Here is a 22,111-nt window from a genome sequence, read left to right as displayed (position 1 = left end):
AAAGTCGTAAGAGGGCACCCAGACAGGGAAAGCGATAATATTGTCATCAGTGATGACGTAAGTCATGCCAGAATAGAATCCTAGAGTTGGAAAGGACCACCAGGGTCATCTAGTCCAACCCCCTGCACAATGCGGGAAACTCACAGACACCTCCCCCTAAATTCACAGGATCTTCATTGCTGTCAGATGGCCATCCAGCCTCTGTTGAAAAACCTCTGTTTAAAAACCTCCTTCTGTCTTAGAATCCTCGAGCTGGAAGGGACCACCAGGGTCATCTAGTCCAATCCCCTGCACAATGCAGGAAACTCACAAACACTTCCCCCTAAATTCACAGGATCTTCATTGCTGTCAGAGGGCCATCTAGCCTCTTTTTCAAAACCTCCAAGGAAGGAGAGCCCACCATCTCCCGAGGAAGCCTGTTCCACTGAGGAACCGCTCTAGCTGTCAAGAAGTTCTTTCTAATGTTGAGCCGGAAACTCTTGTGATTTAATTTCAACCCGTTGGTTCTGGTCCTGCCTTCTGGGGCCACAGAAAACAATTCCACACCATCGTCTCTATGACAGCCCTTCAAGAACTTGAGGGTGATCCTATCGCCTCTCAGCTGCCTCCTCTCCAGGCTAAACATCCCCAGCTCCTTCGACCTTTGGTCTCCTCACCATCTTCATCGCCTTCCTCTGGACCCGTTCCAGCTTGTCTAGATCCTTCTTAAAATGTGGTGCCCAAAACTGAACACAAGACTCCAGGTGAGGTCTTGCCAGAGCAGAGTAAAGCGATTCCATCACTTCACATGATCTGGATGCTAGACTTCTGTTGATACAGCCCAAAATTGCATTTGCCTTTTTAGCAACATCACACTGTTGACTGATGTTCAGGCCCCGGAGGGCTCCTATCAGGCCCCCGAGCAACCGGCTGTCATCTGCTTCCTTCTGCCTCTCTTGTTTCCTTCTGCATCACAGCTTGCTTTGCGAGACTTGCTCAGACACCCTGGGAGGAAGGTGGGGCTGAGGGAGCTCTGCGAGAACAGCTCGGAGAGAACAGAGTCCACCACTCTCAACCACTACACCAGGGGTGGGGAACCTTTTTTTCTGCCAAGGGCCACATGGATATTTATAACATCATTCGCGGGCCATAAAAAAGTATCAACTTAAAAAGCAAGTGCTCCACTAAGGAAGAATTATTCAGGCCAGCAAAATTAATGCAAATAATTGTTTTTCTATTTGAAGTCACGTGGGGAGAGCTTAATCTGGCACACACACCCGGCCCGCCGCCCTAGGCAAATGCATAGGTCTATGGCTTTTTTGTAAAAAAAGCCCAGCAGGAACGCAGTAGCACATCCCCTAGTATTAGCATATTAGGTCACACACTTATTAGCATATCGGGCCACACCCTCTGGGATAATCAAGTGCAAACTGAACTGTGACAATAACTTTTCCAGGCCCTGCAGCAATTCTGGCTGCACAGTACTTCTGGGCCGTGATCCCTGCCTGGCCCTGGGGAGGCTGCTGCACAGTGCGGTTGGGCCCCACGATCCTCGCTGGCCAGCGAGGCCCCAGGGAGGCTGCTACATGGCTCGGTTCGGTCCAGCAATCCCCGAGGGCCGCTCTTAACCACTACACCAGGGGTGGGGAACCATTTTTCTGCCAAGGGCCATATGGATATTTATGACATCATTCGCGGGCCATAAAAAATTATCAACTTAAAAATTGGGACAGAGCTTTCCCACACCTGCACTACAACAACCACTAAATCCAAGAAGAGGAGTAATAAAAAAAATACAGTGGGAAAGAGGGCAGGTTGCCAGCATTGGACAAAAGTCCAGAAAAGGGCAACTAGAATGATTAAAGGGTTGGAACCCTTTCCCTATGAAGAAAGGTTAAAACGCTTGGGGCTCTTGAGCTTGGAGAAACGTCGACTGCGGGGTGACATGATAGAGGGGTACAAGATAACACATGGGATGGAGAAAGGAGAGAAAGAAGTCCTTTTCTCCCTTTCTCACAATTCAAGAACTCATGGGCATTCGATGAAATTGCTGAGCAGTCAGGTTAAAATGGATAATAATAAATAATAATAAATAATAAAATTTTATTTATATCCCGCCCTCCCCGCCTAGGCAGGCTCAGGGCGGCTAACAACATATCCATACAATAGTTATACAAAACTTTAAAATCAGCATTAGTCTTAAAAACCATTCTAATTTACATTTAACAATAATTTAACAATAACAGTGGTATTTCTGGTGCTATTCTGTGAGTTAACATAATGGCAAAAATCACTTAGGGGGAAGACACTTAGGCGAATCCATCAGTTCAGCAGTCCTTCAATCAGCAGTCCGCAAAGGCCATCCTGAAAAGGATGGTCTTGCAGGCCCTGCGGAATTGGTCAAGGCTCCGCAGGGCCCGCACCTCTTCCAGGAGCTGGTTCCATAGGCGTGGAGCTGCAATAGAGAAGGCCCGTGCGCGGGTGTTCTGCAGTTTCGCCTCCTTTGGCCCGGGGATAGTCAGCTTGTTCTTCCCCGCTGACCTCAGTGCTCTCTGGGGCTCGTATGGGGAAAGACGGTGCCTCAGGTAGGCAGGTCCTCGACCATATAGGGTTTTAAAGGTAATAACCAGCACTTTGTAGCGAACCCGGTATATAACTGGCAGCCAGTGCAGTCCGCGCAGCCCTGGCTGTATGTGCTCCCACTTCGGGAGTCCTAGTAAAATGAAGTACTTCTTCATCCAAAGGGTGATTAACATGTGGAATTCGCTGCCACAGGAGGTGGTGGCAGCTACAAGCATAGCCAGCTTCAAGAGGGGGTTAGATAAAAATACGGAGCAGAGGTCCATCAGTGGCTATTAGCCACAGTGTGTATATATATGTATGTGTGTGTGGATGGATAGATAGATAGATAGATAGATAGATAGATAGATAGATAGATAGATAGATAGATAGATAGATAGATAGATGGGAGAGAGGGGGGAGAGAGGGGGGAGGAGAGGGGGGAGGAGAGGGGGGAGGAGGGAGGGAGGGGGAAGAGGAGAGAGGGGGGAGAGAGGGGAGAGGAGATGGATGGATAGATAGATATAATTTTTTTTTTTTTTGCCACTGTGTGACACAGAGTGTTGGACTGGAAGGGCCATTGGCCTGATCCACCATGGCTTCTCTTATGTTCTTATGTGACACAGAGTGTTGGACTGGATGGGCCATTGGCCTGATCCAACAGGGCTTCCCTTATGTTCTTATGTGACACAGAGCGTTGGACTGGAAGGGCCATTGGCCTGATCCACCATGGCTTCTCTTATGTTCTTATGTGACACAGAGTGTTGGACTGGATGGGCCATTGGACTGACGCAACATGGCTTCTCTTATGTTCTTATGTGACACAGAGTGTTGGACTGGATGGGCCATTGGCCTGATCCAACACGGCTTCCCTTATGTTCTTATGTGACACAGAGTGTTGGACTGGATGGGCCACTGGCCTGATCCAACATGGCTTCTCTTATGTTTTTACGTGACACAGAGTGTTGGACTGGATGGGGCACTGGCCTGATCCAACATTGCTTCTCTTATGTTCTTATGTGACACAGAGTGTTGGGCTGGATGGGCCACTGGCCTGATCCAACATGGCTTCTCTTGTGTTCTTACGCGACACAGAGTGTTTTGGGCTGAATGGGCCACTGGCCTGATCCAACAGGGCTTCTCTTATGTTCTTATGTGACACAGAGTGTTGGACTGGATGGGCCACTGGCCTGATCCAACATGGCTTCTCTTATGTTCTTATGTTCTTAGTTCTAGGTTGGGGAACTGCTGGAGATTTGGGGGTGGATTCTTAGGAGAACAAGGACCTGAGTGGGGTACAAGGCCACAAAGCCCACCCTCCAAAGCATCCAGGGGAACTGATCTCCATAGTCTGGAGATGAGGTGTAGTTCCAGGGGATCCCCAGGCCCCACCTGGAGGCTGGCATCCCTAGAAAAGGAGTGGGACAGAGATTAAACCCTGTAATGGCAGCTATGTCTAAAACGACATTATTTGAAACCGCACAGCCGATTGGATCTTCAGTGGCCCATAAGAAGCCCAGGTGGGCAAGAACCCCACCCACTGCCTTTAAAAAGCTCCGGTGGACACCAAGAAAGGCATTGGCAGCTACCAAAGTGCCCCCGCTGGTACCAAAGGGCACCACCCCGGATACCCTTGCTCAACGGCGTCACATCCGCTAAGCTTGTCCCACACTGGAACGACACGGCCGGGTCAGGCGTAGGAGATCAGCAGCAACAATTGTCATTAAGGTTTGTAGAATCTTTCGGGATCAAGTGCCGTGTTCTACTGGAGAAAGTTTTCCTTCCAGACGTTTCGTTCTCAGCTGCGGAGAACATCCTCAGTGGCGTTGCAGCCGGAGCAGGCGCTCCGACCTTCTTGGCTGCTGTGCAATTGCTGTGCAATTGTCAGGGTTTTCAACACCAGCGTCCCACCCGCCCCCATCCAAGGAAAATGCGGGTTTCCCTTCAGATTTGGCCTCTCTCTGAACCGGAATATGCGCGCGTTCGTTTGTTTTTTTTTTAAGGCCTCGTTTCTCACTGCGCACAACCTTATCTAATCCGGCAGCGCTCTTATGCAAACAAGCTTTGATTCCACATCTGGGGCTGCCGTCACGCCACACTGCAATGAGGCAATCGCTCTTGGCTTTGTGTTAAGACGACCAAGGGATCCATGTTCGTCGTTTTGATAGCTTTCTAAGGACGCCGGTCTGGGCTTCTGGCGAAACGTCAACTTCTACCGTGCCAAGCCCACGACTGTACAGCCCGGGAAAAATCCTCAACAACGGATCGATGGCATTGGTTTGCTTATTAGATTTTTCTTTTTCCCCAGTTGCTGCTCACCTCCCAAAAAAGCCACTTGGTGACTTGCAGCACTGAAACAACAACAAGAAGAAGAAGAAGGGACGGTGGCTCAGTGGTAGAGCATCTGCTTGGGAAGCAGAAGGTCCCAGGTTCGATCCCTGGCATCTCCAAAAAGGGTTCAGGCAAATAGGTGTGAAAAACCTCAGCTTGAGACCCTGGAGAGCCGCTGCCAGTCTGAGAAGACAATACTGACTTTGGTGGACCAAGGGTCTGATTCAGTATAAGGCAGCTTCATATGTTCATAGTCAGAATAAATTTGGGGAGGGACGGTGGCTCAGTGGTAGAGCATCTGCTTGGGAAGCAGAAGGTCCCAGGTTCAATCCCTGGCATCTCCAAAAAAGGGTCCAGGCAAATAGGTGTGAAAAACCTCAGCTTGAGACCCTGGAGAGCCGCTGCCAGTCTGAGAAGACAATACTGACTTTGATGGACCCAGGGTCTGATTCAGTATAAGGCAGCTTCATATGTTCAACAACAACAACAACAACAACAACATAATAATAATAATAACAATAATAATAATAATAATAATAATAATAATAAGAAGAAGAAGAAGAAGAAGAAGAAGAAGAAGAAGAAGAAGAAGAAGAAGAAGAAGAAGAAGAAGAAGAAGAAGAAGAAGAAGAAGAAGAAGAAGAAGAAGAAGAAGAAGAAGAAATTTTATTTATATCCCACCCTCCCTGCCGGAGCAGGCTCAGGGCGGCTCACAACATATTAATCCAATATACAATAAAATCATACAATTCAATAGTTATTATACTATAAAACCAACATTTAAAATATTTCTATTTAAAATTAACATTTCTGGTGCTATATTATAAATTCAATTATGATTGTAATGGCGGGAAACATCTACAGCGAATATCTCAATGGCTCAATAATCGAGCGAAGGCCATCTTAAAAAGAACGGTCTTGCAGGCCCTGCGGAATTGCTCAATAGGCAAGTTAAAAATCAACAAGAACAGATAATAGCGTAAGAGAGAAAGATGTTAAGATAACAAAGAATTTAGAGATATAGGAAAGGAAAGGTCCCCTGTGCAAGCACCAGTCGTTTCCGACTCTGGGTAACGTTGCTTTCACGTTTTCACGGCAGACTTTTTACGGGGTGGTTTGCCATTGCCTTCCCCAGTCATCTACCCTTTCCCCCCAGCAAGCTGGGGACTCATTTCACCGACCTCGGAAGGATGGAAGGCTGAGTCAACCTGGAGCCGGCTACCTGAACCAGCTTCTGCTGGGATCAAACTCAGGTCCTGAGCAGAGAGTTCAGATCACAGTACTGAAGTACTGCTGCTTTACCACTCTGCACCATGGGGCCACTTCTGGAGATATAACTGCACTATACCAACTATCAACCCCCGCTCCAAAAAAAAAAAAAATCTGGTTAATCCCCAAAGGCGAGCCTCAGCAATTTGGCCTTACAAGCCCTGCAGAAATTTAGCAAGTCTCGCTGGGTACAGGTGTCTTCTGAGAGCGCATTCCAGGCCTTTTTTTGTAGCAGGAACTCCTTTGCGTATTAGGCCACACACCCCTGATGTAGCCAATCCTCCAAGAGCTTACAATACGCCCTGTATGAAGAGCCCTGTAAACTCTTGGAGGATTGGCTACATCAGAGGTGTGTGGCCTAATAGGCAAAGGAGTTCCTCCTACAAAAAAGCCCTATATTTGCATATTAGGCCACACCCCCTGATGTAGCCAATCCTCCTGGAACTTACAATAGGCCCTGTATGAAGAGCCCTGTAAGCTCTTGGAGGATTGGCTACATCAGGGGTGTGTGGCCTAATAGACAAAGGAATTCCTGCTAACAAAAAAAGGCCTGGTGCATTCCATAGGGTAGGGGCCATCACTGAGAAAGCCCTTCCCCTGGTAACAGCTAACCAAACCATCCTGGGGCCTGCAAAAGGGATCCAGAGGATGACCAAAGGAGGTGGGGGGGTTTTCTAAAGGGAGAGGCGGTCCAGAAGGTATGAGGGTCCCCGGCCATACAGGACTTTAACAGTTAGCGCTAACACCTTGAATTAGATCCAGTACCTAATTGGAAGCCAGGGCAGTTAAACCTGAAGGATTCGTGGAGACAGCAAACTGACCATGGGAGCTGCCCATGACAGTCAGCCTGGCAGGCTGGCAGTCATATTCTGAACGCCTTGCAATTTCCAAAGCACTTTCAAGGGAAGCTCCAGGCTGTAGATGGAACTCTCTGTCTGGGGGAAGTGATGCTCTGTCTTCTTGGTGCTTGGGGGGGAAACAGTGGGAGGGCTTCTAGCGACCTAGCCCCACCGATGGAACCTCCTGAGGGCACCAGGGTTATTTGGGCATTGTGACACAGAGTGTTGGACTGGATGGGCCATTGGTCTGATCCAACATGGCTTCTCTTATGTTCTTATGTGACACAGAGTGTTGGACTGGAGGGGCCACTGGCCTGATCCAGCATGGCTTCTCTTATGTTCTTATGTGACACAGAGTGTTGGACTGGAGGGGCCACTGGCCTGATCCAACAGGGCTTCTCTTATGTTCTTATGTGACACAGAGTGGTGGACTGGATGGGCCATTGCCTGATCCAACATGGCTTCTCTTATGTTCTTATGTGACACAGAGTGTTGGACTGGAGGGGCCACTGGCCTGATCCAACATGGCTTTTCTTATGTTCTTATGTCTGGGGCAGTGATGCTCTGTATTCTTGGTGCTGGGGGGGGCACAGTAGGAGGGCTTCTAGCCCCACTGGTGGACCTGCTGATGGTGCCTGGGATTTTTGGCCACTGTGTGACACTGAGTGTTGGACTGGATGGGCCATTGGCCTGATCCAACATAGCTTCTCTTATGTTCTTATGTGGCACAGAGTGTTGGACTGGAGGGGCCACTGGCCTGATCCAACATGGCTTCTCTTATGTTCTTATATGACACAGAGTGTTGGACTGGAGGGGCCATTGGCCTGATCCAACATGGCTTCTCTTATGTGACACAGAGTGTTGGACTGGATGGGCCATTGGCCTGATCCAACATGGCTTCTTTTATGATCTTATGTGTGACACAGAGTGTTGGACTGGATGGGCCATTGGCCTGATCCAATATGGCTTCTCTTATGTTCTTATGTGACACAGAGTGTTGGACTGGATGCTCTACCATGGACCCCCCTCCCCTCCCCTAAAGTCAGTATTGTCTACGTAGACTGGCAGCGGCTCTCCATGGTCTCAAGCTGAGGTTTTTCACGCCTACTTGCCTGGACCCTTTTTAGTTGGAGATGCTGGGGATTGAACCTGGGACCTTCTGCTTACCAAGCAGATGCTCTACCACTGAGCCACCATCCCTCCCCAACAGATATGAACCTATGAAGCTGCCTTCTACTGAATCAGACCCTCTTTGGTCCATCAAAGTCAGTCTTGTCTACTCAGACTGGCAGCGGCTCTCCAGGGTCTCAAGCGGAGGTTTTTCACGCCTACTTGCCTGGACCCTTTTTAGTTGGAGATGCCAGGGATTGAACCTGGGACCTTCTGCTTACCAAGCAGATGCTCTACCACTGAGCCACCATCCCTCCCCAATGGATATATGAACTTGGGACCTTCTGCTTACCAAGCAGACGTTCTACCACTCCGCCACTGTCCCTCTCCAATTGGCTACATCAGGGGTGTGCGGCCAAATACGCAAAGGAGCTCCTGCTAGAAAGTTTAGCCCTGGCTGCCTAGCAACCAGCCCCCCAATGGCTATTGAGACCTCAGTCTCATGGGGTCCATTCTCATCTTACATTATAGCACCTTAAATTGTAATGGTTTTAATTTATTTATTTATTTATTTAATGTATTTTACCGTATAATGTATTAACTGTAATCATGGCACTTTCCATGTCTGTAAGCCGCCCTGAGCCTGCCTCAGCGGGGAGGGCGGGATATTAATAAAATTATTATTATTATTATTATTATTATTATTATTATTATTATTATTATTATTATTATTATTATTATTATTATTATTATTATTATTATTATTATTATTATCTTTGCCAACACATTTTCGAGCAGCTTATATTTTTTCTTACCCATTCCACTACCTCCACGTCAACGTACAGAACGTGCCGGCAACAACAAGACGGATAAAAACAAAGTACCGAGCAGCCGTTCAAGGAGAGGGCACGGATCGTGTCCACGTGGCACAGCCTTTACTTACTGATAGAGGCTTTTGACCGACTGCTCGCCGCTGGTGGCGCTGTGGTAGGGGCCTTCCTGCCGCCGGACGTCCCCTCGGCTGAAGCCGACCCGGGCCGGAAGTTCGAGATTGACGTTGTACGATTCTTTCGGCCGCGTTCCGAAGAACTGGAGCCCGTCGTCGGGGTAAAGGAAGACGGCATAGGCCTCCGCATCGGTGTAGGCCAAGATGGCCTGAAAGGTGTTGCGCTGGGAAAGTGACAAGGAGAAAATAAAACCAGGTAGATTAGGAGCCAGCAATTCACGGCATCGCGGCTTCAGCAAGAGACCCCAATCTGTCTGATTACAGCTAACATTTCTCAAGGCGGAGACTGACGAGAGCAGTTCAGGCGCTGGTTTTCCATCTCACCTGTGCCACGAGCTCACAAGGCAACCCGGTGTTCTCGCAGTTTTGCCTCTCGTTCAGCGACAGGGGGAGTAACGATGCAGTTCTACCCTACAAGGGTGTTGTAAACACTGCCGCAAGCTGGGGGTTTTTTGTAGCAGGACTCCTTTGCATGTTAGGCTACACCCCACCCCGATGTAGCCAATGCTCCAAGAGCTCTTCGTACAGGGTCTACTGTCTGCTCCAGGGGGATTGGCTACATCAGGGGTGTGTGGCCTACTATGTAAAAGAGTTCCTGCCACAAAAACCGCCCAGGCTGCAAGAACGAATGTCCAGTGCTTTGGAAACTTCTGAATCAGAATCATTCAGTCTGGTAAGACATTGGAGAGCCAGTTGGTGTAGGAGAGCCAGCTGGTGTAGTGGTTAACTGCGCGGACTCTTATCTGGGAGAACCGGGTTTGATTCCCCACTCCTCCACTTGCACCTGCTAGCATGGCCTTGGGTCAGCCATAGCTCTGGCAGAGGTTGCCCTTGAAAGGGCAGCTGCTGTGAGAGCGCTCTCAGCCCCACCCACCTCACAGGGTGTCTGTTGTGCGGGAGGAAGGGAAAGGAGATTGTAGGCTGCTCTGAGACTCTGTCCTTGAAAGGGCAACTGCTGTGAGAGCCCTCTCAGCCCCACCCACCTCACAGGGTGTCTGTTGTGCGGGAGGAAGGGAAAGGAGATTGTAGGCTGCTCTGAGGCTCTGTCCTTGAAAGGGCAGCTGCTGTGAGAGCGCTCTCAGCCCCACCCACCTCACAGGGTGTCTGTTGTGCGGGAGGAAGGGAAAGGAGATTGTAGGCTGCTCTGAGACTCTGTCCTTGAAAGGGCAACTGCTGTGAGAGCCCTCTCAGCCCCACCCACCTCACAGGGTGTCTGTTGTGGGGGAGGAAGGGAAAGGAGATTGTGAGCCGCTCTGAGACTCTTCAGAGTGGAGGGCAGGATATAAATCCAATATCTTCATATACCTCACAGGGTGTCTGTTGTGGGTGGGGGGAGGTAAAGGAGATTGTGAGCCGCTCTGAGACTCTTCGGAGTGGAGGGCGGGATATAAATCCAGTATCTTCATCTACCTCACAGGGTGTCTGTTGTGGAGGGGGGGGAGGTAAAGGAGATTGTGAGCCGCTCTGAGACTCTTCGGAGTGGAGGGCGGGATATAAATCCAATATCTTCATCTACCTCACAGGGTGTCTGTTGGGGGGGGGGGGGGTAAAGGAGATTGTGAGCCGCTCTGAGACTCTTCGGAGTGGAGGGCGGGATATAAATCCAATATCTTCATCTACCTCACAGGGTGTCTGTTGTGGGGGAGGAAGGTAAAGGAGATTGTGAGCCGCTCTGAGACTCTTCGGAGTGGAAGGCGGGATATAAATCCAATATCTTCATCTACCTCACAGGGTGTCTGTTGTGGGGGAGGAAGGTAAAGGAGATTGTGAGCCGCTCTGAGACTCTTCGGAGTGGAGGGCGGGATATAAATCCAATATCTTCATCTTCTTGAAACCTTCTACCCTTTAACGTTTTTCCGCCTTAGCCAACTTCCCAGCGGGGCAGGGAGATTTCCCAGAATTACAGCTGAACTCCGGACAACAGAAATCCATGCCCCTAGAGGAAGTGGCAGCTCTGGAGGGGGGACTTGATGGTCTTATACCCATGCACAGGGCTGCCAAGTCTAATTCAGAAAATACCTGGGGACTTTGGGGGTGGAGCCAGGAGACTTTCCCTAAAATAAATAAATAAAAATACAACAGTGCAGTGCCCCTGAATACAGTTTTCATTCCCTCATTCCCAGAAGATGACTTTTTCTCTCTCACACACACACAACCAGCCAAAATAAACGCAGTTTGAGTTGTTGAATGCTGAACACTCAACCCAGTTGGTCAGACTAGCCCAGGGAAACCAGAGGCGCTATTTTATTGTGCAAAGGAGCTCTGGAGGGGCTGTAAAACAAACGGAGGGAATTCCTCCCAACAGCCAGATTGGCCCCACTGGTGGACTTCCTGATGGCACCTGGCTTTTTGGCCACCGTGTGACCCAGAGTGTTGGACTGGATGGGCCACTGGCCTGATCCAACATGGCTTCTCTTCTGTTCTTATGTGACACAGAGTGTTGGACTGGAGGGGCCATTGGCCTGATCCAACAGGGCTTCTCTTCTGTTCTTATGTGACACAGAGTGTTGGACTGGGTGGGCCATTGGCCTGATCCAACATGGCTTCTCTTATGTTCTTATGTGACACAGAGTGTTGGACTGGAGGGGCCACTGGCCTGATCCAACATGGCTTCTCTTATGTTCTTATGTGACACAGAGTGTTGGACTGGATGGGCCATTGGCCTGATCCAACATGGCTTCTCTTATGTTCTTATGTGACACAGAGTGTTGGACTGGAGGGGCCACTGGCCTGATCCAACATGGCTTCTCTTATGTTCTTATGTGACACAGAGTGTTGGACTGGATGGGCCACTGGCCTGATCCAACATGGCTTCTCTTCTGTTCTTATGTGACACGGAGTGTTGGACTGGAGGGGCCATTGGCCTGATCCAACATGGCTCCTCTTATGTTCTTATGTGCAACACTCTGTGTCACATAAGAGAAGCCATGTTGGATCAGGCCAATGGCCCATCCAGTCCAACACTCTGTCGCACAGTGGCCAAAAAACCCCCAAGTGCCATCAGGAGGTTCACAAGTGGGGCTAGTACCCCCCCCCCCAAGCACCAAGAATACAGAGCATCACTGCCCCAGACAGAGTCCCAACAATACACTGTAGTTTAAAGGCACTGATGGACCTCTGCTCCATATGTTGATCCAATCCCCTCTTGAGGGTGGCTATGCTTGTAGCTGCCACCACCTCCTGTGGCAGTGAATTCCATTGTACTCACCCTTTGGGTGAAGTAGGACTTCCTTTTATCCTTTCTAACCTGACTGCTCAGCAATTTCATCGAATGCCCACGAGTTCTTGTATTGTGAGAAAGGGAGAAAAGGACTTCTTTCTCTACCTTCTCCATCCCATGCAGCCCTCTAAAGTAGATTAGGCTGAGAGGGTGTGACCGGCCCAGGGGTGGAATTGTAGCAGCAGCTCCTTTGCATATTAGGCCACACACCTCTGATATAGCCAATCCTCCAAGAGCTTACAAGGCTCTTTTTTGTAAGCTCTTGGAGGATTGGCTACATCAGGCGGGTGTGGCCTAAAATGCAAAGGAGCTCTTGCTAGAATTAACCTTTGCAAGTTGGGGACTCAAAACCGGGCCTCCTAGATCATAGGGAAACACTCTTCTATACCAAACCGGCTCAGATAGGCCAGGGAAGTTATTAAACCCTTTGCTTAGTGATGGACAAGAGCCCCGTAGCGCAGAGTGTTAAAGCTGCAGTACCGCAGTCCTAGGCTCTGCTCACGACCTGAATTCGATCCCCGGCGGAAGCTGGGTTTTCAGGTAGCCGGCTCGAGGTTGACTCAGCCTTCCATCCTTCCGAGGTCGGTCAAATAAGGACCCAGCTTGCCGGGGGGGGGAAGCGTAGAGGACTGGGGAAGGCAAGGGCAAACCACCCCGTAAAAAGTCTGCCGTGAAAACGTTGTGAAAGCAACATCACCCCAGAGTCAGAAACGACTGGTGCTTGCACAGGGGACCTTTCCTTTGCTTCGTGATGGAGGGGATATTTCCCACCTGTCTGTGTTGCCTCCAACCTTCCTGGCTTCTCATGAGTAAACCTCTGCTTCCTTGCCAAGAGCACCCAGGGTGGCGGTTTCGAGAATCCCTTCATTTTGGGTCCAGCAACTCTCTTGAAACCGGTGTCCATTTTTAGAGTCCTCGCTTCGTATAATCTAAGCGGGTTCAAGATCAAATCAAGCCGGGACTCTCCCTAGAAGCTAAATTCCCTAGAAGCTAAATAAAGAGTCGTATTCATGACTCTTTGGGTGAAGAAATACTTGCCAAGAGCCAAGGTTTCTGCCAAAAAGCTAAATGCGGCACTGTGGTTTAAAAAAAGATTTTAAAAAAAAAAATGGGACATGGAGTTCCTTAGAAGAGGTTAGCACCAATGAGGGAAGGTTTCTCAGCTCAGGGTCAGGTTTGGATGCAAAGCAGAGAAAGGTGCCTATAGACAGAATTCCTCAAGTAATAACATCGCCCATTTGGATTTGGGAAATCCATCGACTGCCAGTTTGGTGTAGTGGTTAAGTGTGAGGACTCTTATCTGGGAGAACAGGGTTGGATTCCCCACTCCTCCACTTGCACCTGCTGGAATGGCCTTGGGTTAGCCATAGCTCTTGCAGAGCTGTCCTTGAAAGGGCAGCTTTTTGGAGAACTCTCTCAACCCCACCCACCTCACAGGCTGTCTGTTGTGGGGGGAGAAGACATAGGAGATTGTAAGCCGCTTTGCGCCTCTGATTCAGAGAGAAAGGCGGGGTATACATCTGCAATTCTTCTTCTTCTTCTTGTCTGGGACTCTTAGAACTGGCCAATTGGGGCGTGAGGCATTTCTGCTGACTAAAGGGGGCATGATTAACTCAGCCACAGGGTATATATTGAGTGAGTTGCCTGACTTTCTTCTTGCAACAAAGCAGAGTTGGCCAATGGTAGCTCTCCAGATGTTTTTTTTGCCTACAACTCCCATCAGCCCCAGCCAGCACGGCCAATGGCTTGGGCTGATGGGAGTTGTAGGCAAAAAAAACATCTGGAGAGCTACCGTTGGCCACCCCTGCAATAAAGTGTTCTTGGTCGATTCAGAGCCGGCTGGACTCACTTTATTCCACCCCAGAAATCGCCTGGTCTTTCACCACCAAGAGATGGCAGCCCTTCTCTGTTCCCCAAGCATTGCACAATCTTGAAGATGAATAAGCTGAGATAACAGAAGCAGATAAGATTTCCTTTCTCCTTGCCCTCACTCCCCCATGGGGCCGATGGCCCCAAAAGCAAATAAATCTTCCCTGATAGGTCTCATTTCTCTTCCAATCCCTCCTCTTCTCGGCTCCTATGCCTTTTCCCAGCTTGCGGGGAAGGGAGAGAAAGAAAGATAATCTTCTCTCCGCTATCTGATTCTTTCCCCTTGGGGGAACCGAAAGAAATAGTTTAACTTTTCCCCTCCGCCTCCACGGGAGCCAAGAACATTTCGAGATTTTGCTTCCAAACAGGCGGGCAGAAGTCAGCTTCTCCAAGAACTTTAACCCAAATCTCCCAACTGTAGGAGAGAATGCACATCCGTGCGTGTACAGCATCTTCAAGTCACTTTCAACTTACGGCGAAGCAGCTGAGTTCGATCCCAGCGAAAGCTGGGTTCAGGTAGCCGGCTCAAGGTTGACTCAGCCTTCCATCCTTCCCAGATCAGTAAAATGAGTACCCAGCTTGCTGGGGGGGGGGGGGAGTGTAGATTAGGGGTCTCCAAGTGTAGATCGGGGTCCATGGCCTGTTAGCAACTGGGCCGCGAGTTGTATAATTATTTCATTATATATTACAATGTAGTAATAATAATAATGAGAAGACGATATTGGATTTATTTCCTGCCCTCCACTCTGATCTCAGAGTGGCTCACTATCTCCTTTACCTTCCCCCCACCACCACCACAGACACCCTGTAAGGTAGGTGGGGCTGAGAGAGCTCTCACAGCAGCTGCTCTTTCAAGGACAACTCTGCCAGAGCTATGGCTGACCCAAAGGCATTCCAGCAGCTGCAAGTGGGGAATCAAACCCGGTTCTCCCAGATAAGAGTCCGCACGTTTAACCACCACACCAAAATAAAAGGGCGCAATTGTATCATCTTGCAACCATTCCCCCCACCCTGGTCCATGGAAAAACTGTCTTCCGTAAAACCGGTCCCTGGTGCCAAAAAGATTAGGGACCGCTGGTGTAGATGACTGGGGAAGGCAATGGCAAACCACCGCCTAAAAATGTTGTGATGCGATGTCACCCCAGAGTCAGAAATGAATGGTGCTTGCACAGGGGATTACCTTTACCTTTAAAGTCTTGCAGACTGAGGCCTATGGCTTCCTGTACTGAGTCAATCCATCTCATGTTGCATCTCCTTCTTCTACCGCTTCCTTCAACTTGTCCTAGTGTTCTTCTCTTTTCTAGAAACTCCTGTTTTGTCTCTATGTGACCACACTGTGATAGCTTCAGTTATCTCTCAGTTTAGAGAGCCAGCTTGGGGCGGTGGTGAAGCGCGGCGACTCTTATCTGGGAGAACAGGGTTTGATTCCCCACTCCTCCACTCGCAGCTGCTGGAATGGTCTTGGGTCAGCCAGAGCTCTCTTATCTGGGAGAACCGGGTTTGATTCCCCACTCCTCCACTTGCACCTGCTGGAATGGTCTTGGGTCAGCCAGAGCTCTCTTATCTGGGAGAACCGGGTTTGATTCCCCACTCCTCCACTCGCAGCTGCTGGAATGGTCTTGGGTCAGCCAGAGCTCTCTTATCTGGGAGAACCGGGTTTGATTCCCCACTCCTCCACTTGCACCTGCTGGAATGGCCTTGGGTCAGCCAGAGCTCTCTTATCTGGGAGAACCGGGTTTGATTCCCCACTCCTCCACTTGCACCTGCTGGAATGGCCTTGGGTCAGCCAGAGCTCTCTTATCTGGGAGAACCGGGTTTGATTCCCCACTCCTCCACTTGACGCTGCTGAGATGGCCTTGGGTCAGTCATAGCTCTGGCAGAGGTTGTCCTTGAAAGGGCAGCTGCTGTGAGAGCCCTCTCCAGCCCCACCCACCTCACAGGGTGTCTGTTGAGGGGGAGGAAGATAAAGGAGATTGTGAGCTCCCCTGAGATTCAGAATATAAGGTGGGATATAAACCCAATATCTCCTCATTATTATTAACACAGACACATCTGAAGAAGCATCTATGCGCATGAAAGCTTCTACCTTAAATAAAACTTTGTTGGTCTTAAGAGGTGCCCCTAGACGCAAACTGTGTTCCGCTGCTTCAGACCAACGTGGCTGCCCAACCAGAATCTAGACTCGGTTTAATAATTTCTCTTCCAAGGAGAAATTAATCCAATAATTTCTCTTCCAAGCCCACTTCTTTGACTTCTTGGCAGCCCGCAGTATCCATAAAACTCTCCTCCAGCATCACATTTCAAACAAATCCACTTTCTTTCTCCCTGTCTTCCTTCACGGTCCAACTTTCACAACCTTAAATAGTAAGGGGAGAAGGCTATGGCATGAATTATCTCAATCGGGATTGCCAGAAACACATCCTCGCACTCACGAATCTTTTCCAGCTCCTTTTGATTTCTTGTTTGCAGTCTGCCTTCGGGTTGCTGAGCAAGGAGGCATGGTCTGGAGATTTTCCGGAATTAGAGCTGATCTGCAGACTACAGCGATAAGGTCCCCTGGAGAAAATAGCTGTTTTGGAGGGTGGACTCTATGGAATTATACCCTCCCCAGGCTCCACCCTCAAATCTCCAGGAATTTCCTATCCTGAAGTTGGAAACTCTAAGAGGGAAGAGGAGGAGAACAACAACGATGTAAATTTATACCCCACTCTTTTCTCTGAATCAGAGTCTCAGAGCAGCTAACAAGGCTCCACCCTCAAATCTCCAGGAATTTCCTATCCTGAAGTTGGAAACTCTAAGAGGGAGGAGGAGGAGAACAACAACAATGTAGATTTATACCCCGCTCTTTTCTCTGAATCAGAGTCTCAGAGCAGCTAACAAGGCTCCACCCTCAAATCTCCAGGAATTTCCTATCCTGAAGTTGGAAACTCTAAGAGGGACGAGGAGGAGGAGAACAACAACGTAGATTTATACCCCGCTCTTTTCTCTGAATCAGAGTCTCAGAGCAGCTAACAAGGCTCCACCCTCAAATCTCCAGGAATTTCCTATCCTGAAGTTCGAAACTCTAAGAGGGAGGAGGAGGAGGAGAACAACAACGTAGATTTATACCCCGCTCTTTTCTCTGAATCAGAGTCTCAGAGCAGCTAACAAGGCTCCACCCTCAAATCTCCAGGAATTTCCTATCCTGAAGTTGGAAACTCTAAGAGGAGGAGGAAGAGAACAACAACAATGTAGATTTATACCCCGCTCTTTTCTCTGAATTAGCGTCTCAGAGCAGCTAACAATCTCCTTATCTTCTTCCTCCACAACAGACACCCTTGTGAGGTGGGTGGGGCTGAGAGAGCTCTCCCAGAAGCTGTCCTTGCAAGGACAACCTCTGCCAGAGCTATGGCTGACCCAAGGCCATCCCAGCAGGTGCAATTGGAGGAGTGGGGAATCAAACCCGGTTCTCCCAGATAAGAGTCTGCACACTTCACCACTACGCCAAACTGGCACTCAGTCCAGGAAAGGGCTGATGGGGTTGCTCTGCACGCGCTCAGAGCACATGTTTTTTTCTTACACTCTTCAATAAGTTATCAGCTCCCTGCCCTTCCTATCCCCCACCCCCTTTCCATATACATGATTAGGTGTGCCACCAGGAACTCAAACGCTGGGTCAGACCCTTCAAGCAGGTTTATTTCATGAATTTCTCAAGTCAACTTGCAAAACAGTTTCAAAGAGAGAGCCAGTTTGGTGTAGTGGTGAATTGGGCAGACTCCTATCTGGAAGAACCGGGTTTGATTCCCCACTCTTCTGCTGGCATCTGCTGGAATGGCCTTGGGTCAGCCATAGCTCTTGCAGGAGTTGTCCTTGAAAGGGCAGCTTCTGACAGAGCTCTCTCAGCCCCACCCACCTCACAGGGTGTCTGTTGTGGGGGAAGAAGAAATAGGAGATTGTAAGCCACTCTGAGTCTCTGATTCCGAGAGAAGGGCGGGGTATAAATCTGCAATAATAATAAAAAATACAGTAGAAAGAGAGATTCAGGTGGGGTAGCCACATTGGTCTGAAGCAGCAAAACCAAGTTTGAGTCCAGTGGCATCTTTAAGACCAACAATGTTTTATTCTAGGTATGCAAAACTCTTTTGTTACAAGGCTATAAGGGTGATTAACACGTGGAATTCACTGCCACAGGAGGTGGCGGCAGCTACAAGCATAGCCAGCTTCAAGAGGGGATTGGATAAACCTATGGAGCAGAGGTCCATCAGTGGCTATCAGCCACAGCATATTGGTGGAACTCTCTGTCTGGGGCAAGTGATTCTCTGTATTCTGGGTGCTTGGGAGGGGCAACAGTGGGAGGACTTCTAGTGTCCCGGCCCTCCTAACGGTGCCTGGTTTCCTTGGCCACCGTGCGACACAGTGTTGGACTGGATGGGCCACTGGCCCTGATCCAATATGGCTTCTCTTACATTCTTAAGGGCCAGATCTGACATAAATGGGACCTTGTGCGAATGGTCTTAAAGGTGCCATGCGTATCATAAAATCTAATGCCAGGTAGTAGAGATATAAACTTTATAAAGGACACAGACAAAGACAATTGAAGATTTTTTTAGAAAAAAAAACTTAAAATAAAACATGTTTAAACCATTAGCACTCTTGCAATATTTTGCTTATTTAATACTCTCCAATAACTGGCAACTCTTGCTCTGAGGAGCCTCGGCCAACAGAAGGAAGAGAGGCTTGGCTCAGTAGCTCTGCTGTGCAATGGAGAGAGCCTGGCAAAGCAGGCTCTCCCTCCCCCCTTCCTCCCCAAGGGAGGAGCCTCAGCCAATGGAGAAAACAGAGGCTTTGCTCTGTAGCTCCTGTGCGATTGAGCAAGCCTGGCAACGCAAGCTGTGATGCAGAAGGAGGCAAGAGAGAGGGAGAAGGAAGCAGACGACAGCCAGTTGCTCGGGGGCCTGATAGGAGCCCCCTGGGGCCTGATCCAGCCCTTGGGCTGCATCGACACCTCTGTTCTAGCTGTATCTCTTGCTATAAATTTTGCTGGTGAGTGCCAGTATGGTGTAGTGGTTAAGTGTTAAGTGGTTAAGTGTGCGGACTATTATCTGGGAGAACTGGGTTTGATTCCCCACTCCTCCACTTACACCTGCTAGCAGGGCCTTGCGTCAGCCATAGCTCTGGCAGAGGTTGTCCTTGAAAGTGCAGCTGCTGTGAGAGCCCTCTCCAGCTCCACCCACCTCACAGGGTGTCTGTTGTGGGGGAGGAAGGGAAAAGAGATTGTAGGCCGCTCTGAGACTCTGTCCTTGAAAGGGCAGCTGCTGTGAGAGCCCTCTCAGTCCCAACCAGCTCACAGGGTGTCTGTTGTGGGGGAGGAAGGGAAAGGAGATTGTAGGCCGCTCTAAGACACTGTCCTTGAAAGGGCAGCTGCTGTGAGAGCCCTCTCAGCCCCACCCACCTCACAGGGTGTCTGTTGTGGGGGAGGAAGGGAAAGGAGATTGTGAGCCGCTCTGAGACTCTTCGGAGTGGAGGGCAGGATATAAATCCAATATCTTCATCTACCTCACAGGGTGTCTGTTGTGTGGGAGGAAGGGAAAGGAGATTGTAGACCGCTCTGAGACTCTGTCAATGAAAGGGCATCTTCTGGGAGAGCCCTCTCAGCCCCACCCACCTCACAGGGTGTCTGTTGTGAGGGAGGAAGGGAAAGGAGATTGTAGGCTGCTCTGAGACTCTGTCCTTGAAAGGGCAGCTGCTGTGAGAGCCCTCTCAGCCCCACCCACCTCACAGGGTGACTGTTGTGGGGGAGGAAGGGAAAGGAGGTTGTGAGCCGCTCTGAGACTCTTCGGAGTGGAAGGTGGGATATAAATCCAATATCTTCATCTACCTCACAGGGTGTCTGTTGTGGGGGAGGAAGGTAAAGGAGATTGTGAGCTGCTCTGAGACTCTTCGGAATGGAGGGCAGGATATAAATCCAATATCTTCATCTACCTCACGGGGTGTCTGTTGTGGGGGAGGAAGGGAAAGGAGATTGTGAGCCACTCTGAGACTCTTCGGAGTGGATGGCGGGATATAAATCCGATATCTTCATCTACCTCACAGGGTGCCTTTTGTGGGGGAGGAAGGGAAAGGAGTTTGTGAGCCACTCTGAGACTCTTCGGAGCGGAGGGCGGGATATAAATCCAATATCTTCATCTACCTCACAGGGTGTCTGTTGTGGGGGAGGAAGGTAAAGGAGATTGTGAGCCGCTCTGAGACTCTTCGGAATGGAGGGCAGGATATAAATCCAATATCTTCATCTACTTCACAGGGTGTCTGTTGTGGGGGAGGAAGGGAAAGGAGATTGTGAGCCGCTCTGAGACTCTTCGGAGTGGAGGGCGGGATATAAATCCAATATCTTCATCTACCTCACAGGGTGTCTGTTGTGGGGGAGGAAGGGAAAGGAGATTGTGAGCCGCTCTGAGACTCTTCGGAATGGAGGGCAGGATATAAATCCAATATCTTTATCTACCTCACAGGGTGCCTTTTGTGGGAGAGGAAGGGAAAGGAGATTGTGAGCCACTCTGAGACTCTTCGGAGTGGATGGCGGGATATAAATCTGATATCTTCATCTACCTCACAGGGTGCCTTTTGTGGGGGAGGAAGGGAAAGGAGATTGTGAGCCGCTCTGAGACTCTTCGGAATGGAGGGCAGGATATAAATCCAATATCTTTATCTACCTCACTGGGTGCCTTTTGTGGGGGAGGAAGGGAAAGGAGATTGTGAGCCACTCTGAGACTCTTCGGAGTGGATGGCGGGATATAAATCCGATATCTTCATCTACCTCACAGGGTGCCTTTTGTGGGGGAGGAAGGGAAAGGAGTTTGTGAGCCACTCTGAGACTCTTCGGAGCGGAGGGCGGGATATAAATCCAATATCTTCATCTACCTCACAGGGTGTCTGTTGTGGGGGAGGAAGGGAAAGGAGATTGTGAGCCGCTCTGAGACTCTTCGGGATGGAGGGCAGGATATAAATCCGATATCTTCATCTACTTCACAGGGTGTCTGTTGTGGGGGAGGAAGGGAAAGGAGATTGTGAGCCGCTCTGAGACTCTTCGGAGTGGATGGCGAGATATAAATCCGATATCTTCATCTACCTCACAGGGTGTCTGTTGCGGGGGAGGAAGGGAAAGGAGATTGTGAGCCGCTCTGAGACTCTTCAGAGTGGAGGGTGGGATATAAATCCGATATCTTCATCTACCTCACGGGGTGTCTGTTGTGGGGGAGGAAGGGAAAGGAGTTTGTGAGCCACTCTGAGACTCTTCAGAGTGGAGGGCGAGATATAAATCCAGTATCTTCATCTACCTCACAGGGTGTCTGTTGTGGGGGAGGAAGGTAAAGGAGATTGTGAGCCGCTCTGAGACTCTTCAGAGTGGAGGGTGGGATATAAATCCGATATCTTCATCTACCTCACGGGGTGTCTGTTGTGGGGGAGGAAGGGAAAGGAGTTTTTGAGCCACTCTGAGACTCTTCAGAGTGGAGGGCGAGATATAAATCCAATATCTTCATCTACCTCACAGGGTGTCTGTTGTCGGGGAGGAAGGTAAAGGAGATTGTGAGCCGCTCTGAGACTCTTCGGAGTGGAGGGCGGGATATAAATCCAATATCTTCTTAATTTTTGTTCGTCTTTCAGGCGCTACTGGGACTCTTGCTCTGTTCTCTGCCACTGAGTCGTCTTTCCACCACCACCACTACCCCAAGACATTCTTAGGGAAACAATCACTGACGCTCCTTAGTCAAGCACAGAGAAAAAAAACCTCTTGATGGAAAGGCTCCCACCCTTTACGGGGGTGGGGGGAAGTGTTGTCTCTAGCTTCAGAGTTTCCAAGCGTTTTCCAACGACAGGCCCCTGCCATTCCAGCCAGATATAAAAGCAAGCTTGTTATCCAAATGACAGACAGGATGAAGCCCCAGAGAGACA

The 22,111-nt window shown here is 49.6% G+C and overlaps 1 protein-coding gene across 1 annotated transcript in view; it reads right to left on the bottom strand.

Annotated features, from left to right (window-relative positions):
- NID2 (nidogen 2) overlaps positions 1–22,111 on the bottom strand; it is a 106,357-nt gene that overhangs the window by 73,227 nt on the left and 11,019 nt on the right. Inside the window, exon 3 of the mRNA XM_060261475.1 lies at positions 9,031–9,257. Within this exon, the coding sequence (XP_060117458.1) occupies positions 9,031–9,257 (227 nt within the window). The remainder of the gene's footprint in view (positions 1–9,030; positions 9,258–22,111) is intronic.

Source organism: Heteronotia binoei, chromosome 21, assembly GCF_032191835.1.
Source record: "Heteronotia binoei isolate CCM8104 ecotype False Entrance Well chromosome 21, APGP_CSIRO_Hbin_v1, whole genome shotgun sequence".
Classification (NCBI taxonomy): Eukaryota; Metazoa; Chordata; class Lepidosauria; order Squamata; family Gekkonidae; genus Heteronotia; species Heteronotia binoei.
This window is presented reverse-complemented; position numbering and strand designations above follow the sequence as displayed.